The sequence below is a fragment of the Haliotis rubra genome, unplaced genomic scaffold (genome assembly GCF_003918875.1).
Source record: "Haliotis rubra isolate DU_JTF1 unplaced genomic scaffold, ASM391887v1 Scf410, whole genome shotgun sequence".
In the NCBI taxonomy this organism is placed as follows: domain Eukaryota; kingdom Metazoa; phylum Mollusca; class Gastropoda; order Lepetellida; family Haliotidae; genus Haliotis; species Haliotis rubra.
Genome location: NW_025767092.1, coordinates 352223 through 370026, shown reverse-complemented (window position 1 = coordinate 370026; position 17804 = coordinate 352223). Strand labels below are relative to the sequence as shown.

The 17804-nt window shown below is 39.3% G+C and overlaps 1 protein-coding gene across 1 annotated transcript in view; it reads right to left on the bottom strand.

The window, feature by feature from the left end:
* Positions 1 to 260: 260 nt before the first annotated feature.
* The window catches only part of LOC124288068 (globin-5-like), a 30015-nt gene continuing 12471 nt past the window's right edge, over positions 261 to 17804 (bottom strand). Inside the window, exons 2-3 of the mRNA XM_046724636.1 lie at positions 6481 to 6712; positions 261 to 2003 (exon numbers count right to left, since the gene is read on the bottom strand). Coding sequence (XP_046580592.1) covers positions 1863 to 2003; positions 6481 to 6712 — 373 coding nt within the window. The 3' untranslated portion in view covers positions 261 to 1862. The remainder of the gene's footprint in view (positions 2004 to 6480; positions 6713 to 17804) is intronic.

Sequence of the window (17804 nt, the reverse complement as noted above, 5' to 3'; positions counted from 1 at the left end):
GCATATTTAAAACGCGTTTTATTCATGGTGCATATGTCATCGTAGAATGGAGATAATCCTTTTGTGTTTACATTTTGGAAGTGATTATAGTTGGTTGAACGCTGCTAAATGTTGGAACCAGCCAATGAAAGCCTTCGTTACACTTGAAGGGGCACTGATCCAGAGCGATTAATGTTTCTAGCCAAGAGTCTAATTACGAAACCTGCTCCCTCGACCGTGGCGGACATGGGGACTGGGCTACTGTCCACCGGGGTAGTCCCATTTAGCAGCGTTCAACCAACTATAATCACTTCCAAAATGTAAACACAATAGGATTATCTCCTAAATAAACGAAAGCAAATCATGTTGGAAATACTTCTATGTTATTTCTGACTATCGTAAACTGCTCCATACATTATCTTCTATGTCTATCAGTGCTGAGCAATCCCGTCTCGTTATTCTGAAGCATTTCGAAAAACCCATAAATCATGCTGAAAATATTTGCACATATTCAAGAATGTGGGACCACTTACATAACCTGACTTCTCTAATATACACTGTGTTTTTCTCAGTGAGATGAAATAGTTTCATGGATATTGTAGACAAGCGTCGTTAAAGGAGGAAAGGTTTCTAAATAACCGGAAATACATAAACGTGTTACACTGACATCCCATACTTGTATGTTAGACTTTTATTCATTGTGTTACGGCCGTGGGGAAGTTTTGGGAAACGATTCTTCAAGTGTGCCACGTCGAGTGTTAATGAGTTGGAAACCAATTGGAAAGTTACACATCTGAGAAATTGTTACCGAAAGTTAATATGACGTTTTCTTTTGCTTATGAGAATTTGAAATCCAGGTTTAGTTGGGCATCGTTTGCTCAGATTTTAAAGCTTTGTTGTTTAAATCAACAATGACAAAAGTGGTTATTAATATTTTGCAGTAACTTCACTGTTTTCAGTTAGATATTTACAACAGCGTCCTCTTTGACAATGCTTGATGGCCAACATTCCTCTTTGAGAATGGTTCCAACTACCAAGAAACATTAATTAAATGTTGAGAATGTTTACCAAAATATATTAAATTACAACAATACAAACAGTTCATAAATACAGTGTATACCCTTTCAGTCAGCAGTTCTGATTTGCCGTACGGTAATACCAACAACATACAAATTCACAGAGATTCCAAGCAGGAACTTTTGTACCGGTTCCTGTTTCTCCCAATACACTTGGATATTGATTCAATCAGGCAACTGATATAGAATATTTCCTAGAGGCGTGCAGAAGGTGTGATTGTAGCTGGCGATAAGTTCACATTCCCGGTGTATTAACTGTGCCTGGATCTGGCAGAGGGATCGCTTCCGGGGTTACCGAACCAGTAGGTACAGCTTTAGAGATACACATCCCGAGGGAACGTTGCCAACACGTGTGGTGTTCATGACGACGCACGTTAACAACATGAATTACACACAAAACAGCAGAGTATAAACAACGCAGTCACTCATCAGTCGTCTTGCCACAACATATCCTTGATGAGAACTTTGTTTTCAAACAAATCCGATTTGGTGAGACGTCATGTTGGTCAAGGGAAGATGTGGCGCATTTGATTTCATTCGGTCCTTCTTGAAGATACGGCAACGTTGCAATACAATACACACGTACTTCTATTTCAATGAACTGTGTGTGAATGCCACAAGAGATAAGAGCCCCTTCACTGAGATATGGTCCGGCCGTTACGGTCGAAAGGGCTTTGGTTGAGGGCCTCGGTTCATGTAAAATGGATGAAGAGTACACACAATCTCAGGTATCCTGGCATGCATCCACGCATTGGACGTATGGTGATAACAGAGTGGTGACTCGCGTACACACACATGCCTCACACATCAAGACAACGCATCCTTGTTGCCTTTCACCATATTGTCTAAAATAAACTTGATAGTTATTTTGTAAATAACGTCCATGTTGTCCGTATAGCGGTCCCCTAAAGTCTGTTTCACGGCCTCCAAGAACGGTTGTTCCATCCACTGGAAAATAGATATTACAGATTAGTTCATGATTTAGTTTATGATTAGCACGTAAGGTCAGCTTTTGTCAGAAAGTTCCATAATATAAACTAGCACAAATTAATGTTTGGCATACTTTCCGAAATAATAACAACGTAGAAGCTGGGGCAAGGGCCAAGTAAATAGATATTGCACTTTTATAATTACAGCTTTGAAGAATGAATAGCCGATGATTTCAAGGCTTGAATGTGACTGCTATCACTATGCAAACATGCTGTGCGTAGCTAATACGCCGAAAGTTTCGTAAAGAAGTACATTGTAATTGTGTTATACATAAAACCGAATCGCAGTTTAACCACGTATTATATTTAATTGCAGATCCGAAACTGCTGCATACATTTCAGATTCTGCTAATGTGAATAACAACTGCTAAGTTTACATGAGATATTTGACCTTGCTGATAAGACGTGAATTGTGTTGTTTTCTGTCATCAAGGCAAACTAACGAGTTGCTCTTCTGCACTATCCAATAAGGTCATAAGAGGAAATATTCCCGTTCTATGGCCTCACAAATTGTGTTATCTGCCCAACTAGCTCTTAGGAACGCATATAACGGGACCCAATCCATAGGCCAAAGATCGCGAGGTCGGAAGAGTTCAAGTGACTTTTGACACCTTTGCCCATCGATCAACATATGTTGCGGTTAGTGACCGCCGGTGTATGAATAGCATAACTAATAAATAGCTAGTCTGGCACATAATCTAACGGAAGACTTTGAGTACAGTTGTCTGTTACCAACCATGCTGAAATCGCTCGATACAAACAAATGCTTGTGCTGTTGCAACCTGTGGCCGAGATAAGCACTTTTCGCGAACACCTGGTGTCATTGAATTTATATTATGAATAAGAAACACACTTCTCGTGACAGTTTGCGCTTTTGGTAATACTATTTGTTTCGTGATCAGTAAAATGTTTTTGCAGTGTTTATTGCAAACATGTATACCGTGAATAAAAAGTTAAGCGCCATCCAGTATATTTTGCCAATATATGTTGTCTCATAGGAAATCTTTCAGAAAAAAGCAACTATCATAATTTGGTTTAATACTTTTAGTTTAAAAACAAAACCATTATGGAAATTATCTTTTACTTTAAACAGGATACATGCGCTTTTGGAAAAGATGCATTTTGTTTTGCTCAAAAAGGTTAACTCCTTTTGAAAAATGAAAATCAGAAATGACTGTTATATGGTCACATGATTGTCATTTTTGACAAGTGAAACCTAAGTTTAATAGCGTTGTATAAGCAGAATAGGAATAGTTGTTTGGCTTTAAAAATCAGTGCCATCATATCTTTAACAATATTTCCTTTAATTGTAAATACAAATGATTATGATATCTCTAAATCAGTTACCAGATGAACCTTCTCTAAATATGGATTGATCTTCCCAATTATTTTAGCCTACCATTTCCACAGCTTCACATCTTCGTTTTGAAATAGACAGGCGCTTAACTTTTTATACTCAGTATATATGTTCGTGTTAGAAGTTTTGTAGTGTGTATTTCGTTTGCCATGACATAAAACAGCCGACACTATTATAAAAATATGATGGTTATGTGTGAGTGAATCCTATTACAGGTGTATGACGGCGTGTATGTTTAATATGGAAGCTTGGTTTGTTGGTTTCTTGTTTCACGCCGCACTCTGCAATATTCAAGCTATATGGCGGCGGTCGGTAAATAATCGAGTCTTGACCAGACAATCCAGTAATCAACAGCATGAGCATCGATCTACGCAATTGGGATACGATGACGTGTCAACCAAGTCAGCAAGCCTGGCCACCCGATCCGCCTCTTACCACAAGCATGGGTTACTGAAGACCAATTCTGTTCAAGGTGTGTGTGTCAGTATTCGGTTCAAGAATACTTTTTATGCGTCTGTATACATTGGTAAAAACAACCAGCATGCCTCACAATCTTATCAACGTGGAGTTTGGAGAGTGTGCAATATTATTAAATTTCATTGTAATGAGCCCAACAAGTCCTGATTTCTTTTCCACTCTACCAATGAGAAGGCTGGTAGCGTAAAGTGATAAGCGCACGTAATCTGTTTAGCGTCGCGATGCTGTCCCCAAAGTAAAGACTTATCAATTTACAATGGTTGGGTGACAGCTTGTTAAAAGGACTTGGCACATGGCACCATATTTGCAAGCACGTATTGTATTTCTTCTTGACGACTCATCGGCTATAAAGGACCGTTTCATGGCACCCACAGGCAGACGCTGGCTATCAGGCTACTCCCAGTTGCAAGCTTCAGAGCATGAAATTTTAATGAAAATATGAATACTATCATACATAATTTCGCCTAAAGCAGACACTCTCTGAAAGCAGTATAAATACGATACAGTGTTTTTGCCTTTCAGAATGCGGATGTATGTTTGATCGAGTTAATTGAGCTCGAGTACGGAAATACCAATCGATCTATCAGAATACGTAGAACTGATAAGCATTTTGGGGTAATACCTATTGGCAAGGCACTGACGTTGTTCTTCAGTCATACAGAAGAAGCATTTCCCTTATAGATCATGCCTATTATTATTACTTTTGTTATTATCAAGCTTGAAGAACAAAATTATTACTATTGGAATTATAACGGTAAATTGATGCACAGGTATGGCAGTACTTTCTAATGGTTTCAGATATTTCATGTCAATTGTGAGTTAAATACCCATGGCAATTGACATTCAAACCAATGATTTTACAAGTAAGAGCATAAATACTTTATACGACATTGGTTAAGTATCTCTTAAATGTGTAAACCGACCAATAACATTTGATGCAGTAATGCAGGAATTGTCTAGCGACATATGAGCCCTAAATGTTACAAATTAAACCTTCAGGGAAAACCTAGTATTCTCTGAAATGTTCGTGAGAATATTATCAGGAGACGATTCCTGACAGGTTTCCTGTCACATGCTGACATTTGGTGAATAATTCATTTATGGAAATACATTTTCGAAAAACAACAAATATATGCAGATTTTAGGCATAAAAGCACTCAAGGCTTCTATTCTGTTACCGTTGATGTGGTGTGTAAGTTTGGTTTCAGCTTGTTTGTACAGTATATGATATATTTGGTTTGAGTGGCATTTAGAAGTATGATGAACAGGAACGATTTTGTATGGAAAGACAACTTTATTGCAATAGTGAGTGAGTGAGTGAGTATGGTTAACGCCGTTTTAGCAATATTCCAGCAACATCGCGGCGGGGTAACACCAGAAATTGGCTTCACACATTGCACCCATGTGGGGAATCGAACCCAGGTCTTCGATGTTACTTTATTGCAATATATATTATCACAGTGAGTGAGTGAGTTTAGTTTTACGCTGCACTCAGCAATACTCCAGCGATATGGCGGAGGTCTGTAAATAATCGAGTCTGGACCAGACAATCCAGTGATCAACGGCATGAGCATCGATCTGCGCAATTGGGAACTGATGACATGTGTCAACCAAGTCAGCGAGCCTGACCACCCGATCCCGTTAGTCGCCTCTTACGATAAGCATGGGTTACTGAAAATCAATATTCTAACCCGGACCTTCACGGGTAATATTATCACAACGACCATTAGTAATGTCATCAAACTGTACATCAACCTGGTTAATTGTATGAACTCTAATATCCTTCATGTGTATATTCTCTCTTCTTCATAATGTTATGTATTACCTGGTTGATAAAGGTGTTAGCATCTACACCGAAACGCCGCATCCATTGCAACAAGAAGACAAAGTCATCAATATCCCCCGCAATGGCAAAATACTCTTCATGATTATGTCTATAAGTTATGATTATGTCAAATATTTAGGTGTGTATATAGAAAAGTGGAAGGAGAGTATTGAAAGGTTTTAAAGTTCTGCTCCAGAAAGGAGCACTATCACCAATTTCATTCTAAGTCAAACTTGTTGCCATATTCAGAATTCCAAAACTACCAAAAGGCACCAGTACACCACCAGGTCTATCTATGTGCCAAGTTTCGTGAAGAAATAGTGAACGGTTTTAGAGTTCTGCTCCGGAAGAGAACACTACCATTAAATTTCATTCTAAGTCGAAATTGTTGCCATGAAAACGCCAAAAATGTTTTATTCAGAATTCCAAAACTACCAAAAGGCACCAGTACACCACCAGATCTATCTATGTGCCAAGTTTGGTGAAGAAATAGTGAACGGTTTTAGAGTTCTGCTCCGGAAAAGACAAATGTGCACGGACGGAGTCCATTTTAATAACACACACACCCACACACCCTGCAAAACGCGTTGCGGGGGATAATAAAGAAGTTGTCTATCCATAAAAAAGATCGTTCCTGTTCAGTATATGATGTATTCAGTTACATATCACACTGGAGGCCAGAAAATCTATTATTGATACATCTCACTTTATGTAGTTAGGAGCTGCCAGAAATTGTATTCACACGTGTCAATCATCCCAGGCATGACGTATACGTACCACGAAGAGGTCTGGCTCAAAGCCCGGGAATCTGGTGTGCGTTCTTCCCGCTCGATGTAGAACGTCTAACGTGTAGTCGACGCTGTCCACGTTGGAGATGGCCTCGTCAAGGATTCCCATCACCAGCGTTGCATGCTTTTCTAGCGTCTCATTAACGCGAAGGTCATCGTCATTGGTCAGATCACGGAAATTGCTGAACAACTGCTTCAGGTCACCGTTGGCCTTGAATAACCTGTAAAGCAAGAGATATATCTCATTAATTTAGATATCAATATTGATTTTTTCTTCCTGATACATTCAAACCCGGCCTTCGCTGTAGGGACACGGAGACTCTGAGTGTGCGTGTGTGTGTGATAGACAGAGAGGGAGAGAGAGAGAGAGAGAGAGAGAGAGAGAGAGAGAGAGAGAGAGAGAGAGAGAGAGAGAGAGAGAGAGAGAGAGAGAGAGAGAGAGAGAGAGAGAGAGAGAGATTCTCACTCAATTACAGCATATGCAGGAACAGGTCAGACGTGGGGACTGAGCCACTGGGGATTAAGTGGTGCATTGTATATAGTGTCTTTGTGTCTGTCTATCTACAGTATATGCAGGAACAGGACAGACGTGGGGACTGAGCCACTGTGGATGTATTCAGGGGTGTATTACTGTGCACTATAGCTTTTATATTGTGAATGAGAAACGGAACTAACGTAATAGATAAGTATGTATGTGAGCCATTTTTCACCTTTGGGAAGGAGAGAGAGACAGAGAGAGGGAGGGAGTGAGAGAGACAGGAGAGAGACAGAGAGAGGGAGCGAGAGCGAGAGAACGTCGCAGAGAGTCAGAGAGATGAAGATACAGACACGAAAGCTAAAACAAACCTTCTTCAACCTTTATGAATATTGGAAAAATGACGACATATATAACGAGAGACGCGAATATATATAATTTATCCCTACATCTAAATAATTGATGTTCTATGGCTGAGCATCCTGTACCTGACATTTTCTATTCATCGTCTCTTTATGAATAATACACGACATTGTATCCAGTTCAACATCCATGACAAGGTACGACGGTTGTTCAGTCAGTGTTTCAGAAAATGTTTATTAAAATATACAGTTGCTTATAGTGCAGATACGCTAAAAAGATTTTTTGCAGCATGGTATGCGTGCAGAGGAAGGAAACATTCCATCAAAACTTGCAGCATGGTATGCGTGCAGAGAAAGGATACATTCCATCAAAACTTGCAGCATGGTATGCATGAAGAGAAAGGAAACATTCCATCAAAACTTGCATGTCTCTGACATAAAACTACTTCGTGTTTGATGACGGCAATTGCGGTAGTTATGTATGGAATAATGAGTGAGTGAGTTTGGTTTTACGTCGCTTTTAGCAATATTCCAGCAATATCACACCAGAAATGGGCTTCGCACAGTATACCCATGTGGGAAAGCGAACCCGAGTCTCCGGCGAGACGAGCGAACGCTTTAACCACTAGACTACCCCACTGTCACCTTATGTGGAATACGGAAATGATGGTAAATGTATCAGAACAGACACAATCATATCATATATCGCATTGTGAATGTTAATATGCATTCCATGCGCTTTAAAACAGTTGCAAATGAATGGAATGAATACAAATGCCATGCAAGACCTGGAATGAAAACAGTTTCTAATTTATTTAAATTTGACATTTCATTACAGTTTCTAAAGTTTTAAATACTAAACTGTGATATTCATAAGTCAAGGACACACAATAGTGCCCTACATATCTACAGGAGGTAGAAGAAGAACTCACCTGTTATATGTTATTTTATCGGTGAGATTGAGCAAATATCACAGGGTCATAGACATTATACCAGACTGGGTTTCCTCTGATTTCTGTCATGTTATACTTAATGTAAGTAGCAACTGCCGACATCCAGTACAATAACCTATTTAGCCGTATTGTTTGAATAATCTTATGATTCCCTTAACACAAACATCCAGTATCTGCTTTAACGCAAATGAAATCACGAGAAGGTGAAAAGCAATCTGACATTTGGACATACAAACATTGAATGCCAGGATGAACGCGAGAGGCAAATCCTGCAGTAAAACGCGTGGCTATCTCCATGAGTGATTTGGCTTTACGCTCAGTAAGTTGATTAGCTTAATTTGACCCCTGAGAGCGATGTCATTACAGGAAGATTACTAGTTCCTATGGAAGGCATCGCCGGTTCGTCGTACTCAAATTTCAAGAAGTGCCTAACTGACCCTTTAAATTAGGCCCAAATGTGTTGTTTCAGACAAGTCATTTCCTGACGCAAATACCGCGTGGTTTAACCCGGCAAGGTATTTGTCAGCTATCGATCAAATAGAACAGTCAGTTCTAGACCATTAAAAGTTTGAGCGATTTGCAAATCGAACTCGATTCTAAGAGACCTAGACTTTGGATAAATTGCCTGCCTGCTGTAAATGAAGCGAATTGACCCATATTCTGCTAACTCCAAGCGATAGACATCTTGTCCCAGAAACAAGAACCTCTGCGGTGTGCTGTGTTTCAAATACTCCGTGTTGCAGGCTGCGCAGTTGACACGCAACCCACTTATTTCCCGACTATAATGCGTTCATTTTTCGTTTAGACTGTGTTCCATTTGAGAAGCAAATCGTTATATTTCTCTTTTTGATATCCATTGAAGAATATTCATTGCAGAAGTTGATAACTGTTGACTGAAACACTCAGCGGGAATGCTCAAATCATTATTGACAGTGTTCATTCTGCAGCTTCCATTTCCACAAAGGCGATATTCAAACTGAATTAAACCATGGATTTAAAGGTCCAATTCATCTGATAATGACTATAAAGTGTGAAATGCATTATCTGCGAGGGAAAGACACACATTATCAGAACAACGTTATGTAAAGAGAGGAGAAAAAGAGCTGAACGACCTCAACCTCCAGAGAAGGTTAGAATCGCAGCTTCAGGGCAAGTCCACAGGGCCGATCACATGAGGAGAGGGTGGTGAGCATTACGACCAGTGGAGTGGGCAGATATTAGTATAGAATTTCCGGTAAATGGGTTGTTGTGAGTGCAAGCAACATCTTGTGAATGTCTTGAGATGGGGGTCTGCGAGTGTCTGGGGTAATCAGTTTTATAGGAGGGAGATTGATGGGCCTCATCGCACTACGAACTACGAATTTAGCGGTTATCAAACAGTAAACGATATATTCTTCATAATATAAACATTTACGATTTTGGGAGATATCCACTTTGGGTACAAGAAAACAATACAAGCGATAAAACCCGTTCCACATCCGGAAGAAATCTCTGCTAAAAGCAGTCGATTGTACAATTGTGACTATATCATGAGTATATATTTGTTTCAGTGTATTCAGCTGTACGATGATGTTTGTAAACGTCATGATCTTAAAGATTCATTACAAAAAGTCAGTAAAAATTAAACTTGTGGTAGTTCGATTCCGAAAAACCATTTCCTTGAAATTTATCACGCAAGGTTATTAGAATGGACTCAGACAAAGCAATAACAACGCAAAGCAATAACACCGATTGCTTGCCTTGTGCATTGGCCTTCCATTAACGCAGGTTCTTATCAACTCATGTTGATGCTGATAATGCTTGCTTCCTATTCCAGTGTTTACTCAGTTCTCGGTGCTATCAAACGTAATCTGTCAGTCCCGTGTGCCTCGTCCACAGATATCGACAACCCTGTCTGCGTTAACAGTAAATGCAATCGAAACGTATTGCAGACAAAGCACAATACGGCATAAATCTGGTACATTAAACTGTGGAAAGATCATAACACAAGGGAGGGTCAATCGAAAATGAAAACCATCAGCTGAGCGTAGCACCTGCAGTGCAAACAATAAAGTTTGTAAACACATTGATCAGTTAAGTATTTTACAACTCTACAGTTAATTCAGGCAATCAACCTACTTTTCATGCGTAATTTTCAAGTAATTAATTAAGTGTTACTCTCATGGCCATACTTCATTGTTAGGTGAAGAGGTTGGACAAGCGCCACGGAATGGTTGTATTTAACATCAAGGGTAATTCTGATAGGGAGAATGTGATATAATGATACTAAAATGTAAGTTTCTAATGCCAGACAATATGTTTTATTGTACATTATACAAGCAATATAATTTTTCATGAATTATTGTTCGAGTTATTTATATATTTATTGCAATATCTTAGATATTATACATTTACAAGTACAGTGATTGAGGAAAACATAGTATTGATGCCATTATATAAATGTCGTCGTAACAGTACTTAAATTAAATTTTAAATAACATAATAGATATCTCTCACGCCGACATCATTCATATGGTCAAATTACAATGTACTTGCACATATTTACTCTGTTCCTTCTAAATGATTTAATGACATTAGTGTCCTCTTTAACATAAATACAAAGAGATAGTAAGCAGGAAAGGAATATGTGTGAAATTTCACTGAAAATTTAAATATTCATGTAAGAGATTACTGAAATTATTTTCGACATTATGGAAAAGGAAACGGGAAACAGCCAAAATATAATATTTCAACAGGAAATTTACAATATACTATTTAACATATGATAGGGATTACGGGATCTGTGTTACTGTTGCGAAATTCAAGGAATGGAACTAGTGTTCTTAAATGATAAACTGACATTATTGAACATTAAATGAAGCTGAATATGCACTATTCGTTTGGAGATATGTGGAAAGCTACGAGGGTCGATCAAAAAGTACGTAGCCTAACTATATTCTCGATGTCCAATGTTTGAAAAGCTTCCATTTCATTTTGAAGGAGTCTGGTTAACCAGATATTTGGGGTAAAATATTTATAACAAAATTGCAGAAAATGAAAAACGATTTGACTTTTGGTACCTCTGGGATAATGGTATGCCCTCAGATAATGTCATATAAAATATGTTCAGTATAGTATTGGATGACTTCCCGTCATGATCAACAGTCAAAGACTTGAATTGCCTTATACTAGTATATATTTAGTCGGGGGCTATTTTTTAAGGACACCACCATTTTAATCTTTCAAAAACATTGTGTCCAGATATTCAAGCTGGCACTGTTTACAATAAATTGTGATCTGACACTTGTGTGGCCATTCAGTATTTAGTTTGAACCCTTGGCATCATGTATGCATAAGTGAAAACTTTAGAATAAGCTATGCCCTTATGATTTCGTCATCTGAAAGGGGGATGGGTAGTGTCTCCAAAACAAGCTCTTTCAGTCAACATGAAGGGGGGAGTCACTTTAACAAGCGATTGTAATTTCAAATTGCTTTTTTGATGAACTTCAATATCTAAGTGTGATTCTAGGGGGCTTCTACCAATCTAAAACACACAAAATATTTCTTGCATATTTTGTTTCCTGAAGTTTTTGATGCATTTATTGCAGATTTTGCGTTTTTTAGGGTACCAAAATAAAAGGTAAAAGAAAATGGGGATCGTGAGACTGGAACATAGCCAAACTAAATTGCTTGAGCTTGACAGATAATATGTAGAAAAATAAAACATAAAAATAACTGCATTTGTATCGTTTTATTGGTGATTCTACATACTTTTTGATCGCCCCTCGTATATGTCACCCTTTGGATTGGTACTCAGATTTTGACGGCCATTTTCACTCTACCTAGCACACAGCCGAGTCCAAGTCTGAGAATAGCCTCATCAAATGTTGATTAAAATATTATCAAACCTGGTATATGTAGTTCAATAACAAAACACCTTTTCATCTCAAACCAAGAGAAATGCATGGAATCGATATTCAAACACGTCATACGCTTCAAAGGGGAAATAGTTTGATCCGGCGTCCCGGGATACAGCAAAGTAACTCGATGCCTTTTAGAACATTACCAACTTAATAAAATGTTGTAATAGGGTGTGCGATATAAAGCGGCACGAAAATGCTTTTAGAATGTGACAACTGCCCTGCAGTTACAATATACTTGTAAAGGTAAACGTTTGATGTAAAGTTGTAAAGTCACCTCTGGTGTGATTGTGACATCATGCACGTGGGCGACGATATGTTCTTTCGCTAATTGGCCATGTTGGTGTGTTAAAGTACCTACCATACATTATACAAGAGGATCGGTGGGGTGGCCAAGTGGTTAAAGCGTCCGCTCGTTACGCCGATGACCCGGGTTCGATTCTCCACATGGGTACATTGTGTGAAGCCAGTTTCTGGTGTCCCTACGTTGGTGATATTGCTGGAATATTGCTAAAAGCGGTGTAAAACCCAACTCACTCACTCATTACACTGGACACAATGTACGAGTAAAATGTGTCATGGACGTCATCTCGCTTGTGAAAGTTTCCATCATTGCTGGTCTGTGCAATATTCACTAATAGATCTGCTTTAATGCGCCAGTGAACTTACGTCCTTCTATGATTAATAAACGGCTGAGCCGACCGTACAGATTTCTCAGCCCACTCGGTAAAGATGCTTCACCGTCTTGATTTGACCTTTGTATGGGAGTTAATCAATTAGGATCACTCATCCTCAACATTTCCCGGACAGCTGTTGTTTCGGCAGCTGGGACACTGGCAACACGCGTGACAGTACAACCTTGATTGTGATCAGCATAAGTTACATGTTGTGTACATGGTTTTGCAAACACCTATTCTGCTGCATGATAATACGCGGATTTTCTTTCGGCTCAATTTCATTGTTACTGGACCGGTGATAGGCGCAATGTTTCAGAGTCAACTTCTGAATCTCCGACTACTGCGCTACCGAACTGATTCTTGGTTATAGTTGTTTAATGTTACAGTATATATCATGTAATCATAACCCATTTCATTTATGAACCCATGAAGATCCGGGTTAGAATTGATCTTCAGTAACCCATGCTTGTCGTAAGAGGCGACTAACGGGATCGGTTGGTCAAGCTCGCTTACTGGGTTGACACATATCATCGCGTGTCCCCATTTCTTAGATCGATGTTCATGCTGTAAATCCCTGGAGTGTCTGGTCCAGATCCGATTTTTACAGACCGCCACCATATAGCTGGACTATTGCTGAGTGCAGCGTAAAACTACACTCACTCACTCACTCATTTCACTTATGGATGCATAGAGAATACTATACGGTGCCCCGTGTAGTACCATGTTTATGAAACGAATGAATGGCTTGGTATCTAACGAGTGAACAGAGTTAGATACCAATACCATTCACGAGTTTCATAAATATGGTATTACTTGGGACAGCGTTTAGTGATTTGTTTATTACTCACCCAACATTAGAAAAATAATATCTCAGAATTAAACTTATAGAACGAGTGTATTATGCCGTCATAACAGAGGTCACGCGTATGAATAAATTCCATTCATGACTGTCAACATTAGTCTATTTAATTCGATTTATTTTAAATAAGGAAGGGGGTATGAAAGAGGGACCGAATGACTTCAACCAAAACATCAGTCTATACCACTGGTGGTTACACTGGTGCAATGCTACATGTGCAACTTATAACAAGTATCCCTGGCTGATATACTGCTGTGTTTCTTCACCTGTTCCTGATAACCTACATAACCTGGGTACGTTGCATTCGTACACCTGTACCTTACAACCTCGACAGCTGGTGGATACATTGTTGCATTCTTACACATGCTTCTTATAACCCACATCACTCATAGATCATCTACTGCATTCCTGCACCTGCTACTAATAGCCACTAACACTGAGAGATACACTATGGCATTCCTACATTATCTACGTATAACCCACATCACGTATAGACACACCGTGCATTCCTACATTATCTACGTATAACCGACATCACGTATAAATACTCTATTCCATTAATGCATCCTGTAGTTTTAATCCACATCACGGATAGATACACTGTTGCATTCCTATACCTGCTACCTATAACTTACATCACCGAAAGATACTCTGCTGCATTCCTACATTATCTACGTATAACCCACATCGCGGATAGAAACACTGTTGCATTCAAATACCTGTTACTTACATCCCACATCACTGACAGATAAACTGTTGCATTCATATACCTGTTACTTACATCCCACATCACTGACAGATAAACTGTTGCATTCAAATACCTGTTACTTACATCCCACATCACTGACAGATAAACTGTTGCATTCATATACCTGTTACTTACATCCCACATCACTGACAGATAAACTGTTGCATTCATATACCTGTTACTTATATCCCACATCACTGACAGATAAACTGTTGCATTCATATCCGTGTTAATTACATCCCACATCACTGACAGATAAACTGTTGCATTCATATACCTGTTACTTACATCACACATCACTGACAGATAAACTGTTGCATTCATATACGTGTTAATTACATCCCACATCACTGACAGATAAACTGTTGCATTCATATAGCTGTTACTTACATCCCACATCACTGACAGATAAACTGTTGCATTCATATACCTGTTACTTACATCCCACATCACTGACAAATAAACTGTTGCATTCATATACCTGTTACTTACATCCCACATCACTGACAGATAAACTGTTGCATTGCATTCATATACCTGTTACTTACATCCCACATCACTGACAGATAAACTGTTGCATTCATATACCTGTTACTTACATCCCACATCACTGACAGATAAACTGTTGCATTCATATACCTGTTACTTACATCCCACATCACTGACAGATAAACTGTTGCATTCATATACCTGTTACTTACATCCCACATCACTGACACTGTTGATATACCTGTTGCATCCCAAATCACTGACAGATACCTGTATACCTGTTACTTACATCCCACATCCCACATCACTGACTGACAGATAAACTGTTGCAACTGTTGCATTTGTATACCTGTTACTTACATCCCACATCACTGACAGATAAACTGTTGCATTCATATACCTGTTACTTACATCCACATCACTGACAGATAAACTGTTGCATTCATATACCTGTTACTTACATCCCAAATCACTGACAGATAAACTGTTGCATTCATATACCTGTTACGTACATCCCAAATCACTGACAGATAAACTGTTGCATTCATATACCTGTTACTTACATCCCACATCACTGACAGATAAACTGTTGCATTTCTATACCTGTTACTTTCATCCCACATCGGTGACAGATAAACTGTTGCATTTCTATACCTGTTACTTATATCCACATCATTGATAGCTACATTGTTGCACTCGTACACATGCTACTAATAATCCACAACCCTGAGAGATGCAACATTGCATTTGTATACCTGCTACTTACAGACCACATCACGGATAGACACACTGATCCATTTTTATACCTGCTACTTATAGACCACATTATAGATAGATATATTCGTATACCTGCTACTTATAACCCACATCACTGAGAGATATATTCGTATACCTGCTACTTATAACCCACATCACTGATAGATGCACTGTTGCATTCCTATACCTGCTACCTAAAACCCACATCACGGATAGATGCACTGTTGTATTCTTCTACCTGCTACTTTTAATCCACATCACTGATAGATACACTGTGACATTCCTATACCTGCTACTTATAGGCCACATCACGGATAGATACACTGTGACATTCCTGCATCTGCTAGTTTTAAGTCACATCACGGATAGATACCTAGCTGCATTCGTACACATGCTACTTATAATCCACATCGCTGATAGATACACTGTTACATTCCTACATTATCTATGTATAACCTACATCACAGATAGATGTATTTGTATAATTCTCATGTTGAATCTTTGAAACTAAGTTCCTTATTGACAGACTTGCGTGTCGTGTCTGCTTTAATGTCACAGAACGATTTGACGTTATTCATGACAGATTGTCATGGTGAATAAGGCATCGTCACTACACGATTAGTGCAATGCCAGAAAATATACCGATTCCAGACATCAGCATGAATGATGAAAAGAGACGAACGAAAGCAAAATATGATAATCAGTTTTTCGTGGTACTGCCCAAGGGGGAATTCACCAGTGCATTTCAAATTAGAGCATCCGTGTCCAGTTTGCCGGAACCAGAGAGACATTTTGCTGCTAATTTATCAAATTATGATGCATGGCATAAATTTGCAAATTCGTTTTGCAGCCTACCTGCCCCTCGTGGATTTAAATAGGCCACTCGAGTATTGAATTAACTCCCATGGGCGTTTTATCGATATCTGAATCAGAAGACTTAATTCACAAATAGGGGCCAAGTGGGAGGCTACTGGTTCACCATAATCTTCATCATAAAACGCCTGTTGTTTGAAAATATTGCATTTCGTCTATCTGCCAGGGCTCAAAGTGAGGACAATTTGTCGAGGCCAAGTTCTGTTCTAAATCGATAACAGGCACAATGTATGGCAATCGAGGAGAGGAGGAGATTGAAATGGAACAATGACGGAGGCAAAGCCTGTCACTCAGCCAAATAACTCAGTGGCTATCAAACACGGGCCGTAACATACGTGAATGACTTCCAATTCTTGTTATTGAGTTGCTCCAATCTAATAAGCAAATATGGAAGTGTGTAATCCGAAAAAAGGACAACAGATGAACCGGATGAATTGCAATGTGCGGCCTGTACCTTTGCAGAACGCCAAGCCAGAACGGGAGAGCTTCGACCATCATGCCCATATTGATCCCGAATAGGACCAGGATCTGCCGACTCGTCGGTACATATAAGACAGGCCGGCAGGGTCGTCGATGCGTTAGAAACAAGAATTTATCGTATTGATCGAGTCCCAGAGATGTGAAGGTGGAATGGAGGGCGCAGATCGTCTTCCCTACAAGTAAGCTCGGCGAGCAACTTAATTGATCGCCTTGGAAACAGCTGCAGTTCCCCACCTCCTCTCTGACAGTGATGTCCACCCCCGGCACATATACCTACATCACGGACAGCAACCTTATCGGAACGGTTAATTTATAGCGAGTCAACTGACGTATTTCGCTGCTGTTGCTCACGCTGCAATTAATAATGGCGGTTGATGTCGGCGAGCAACAGTTGGTACACAGACCAGTTAAGCTGTGAAGATTGGTGCCTAATTGATCCAAAAGAATATTGCGAGAGGTGATGCAAAGATTTACACAGCATAATCAACAACGACGCAGCTGCGGTAAAAGATGGCTTTCCAGGGCCAGGGACCTCATCAGAAGTCTTCCTCTTGAACACATTGCATCTGAAGACATTTTGCTCGCATTAGTTGACAGCTTCAAGTTGATAAAGTATCGAAAATGTCAACTCTTAACAGAATTACAACTGTCACCTCAGCGAAGGGATGTCTTTGTTTAAATGTTCTCCTTTAGGACAACTGGACCAAATAACAAAACCATCAACATCTGTAACGTTACTGTA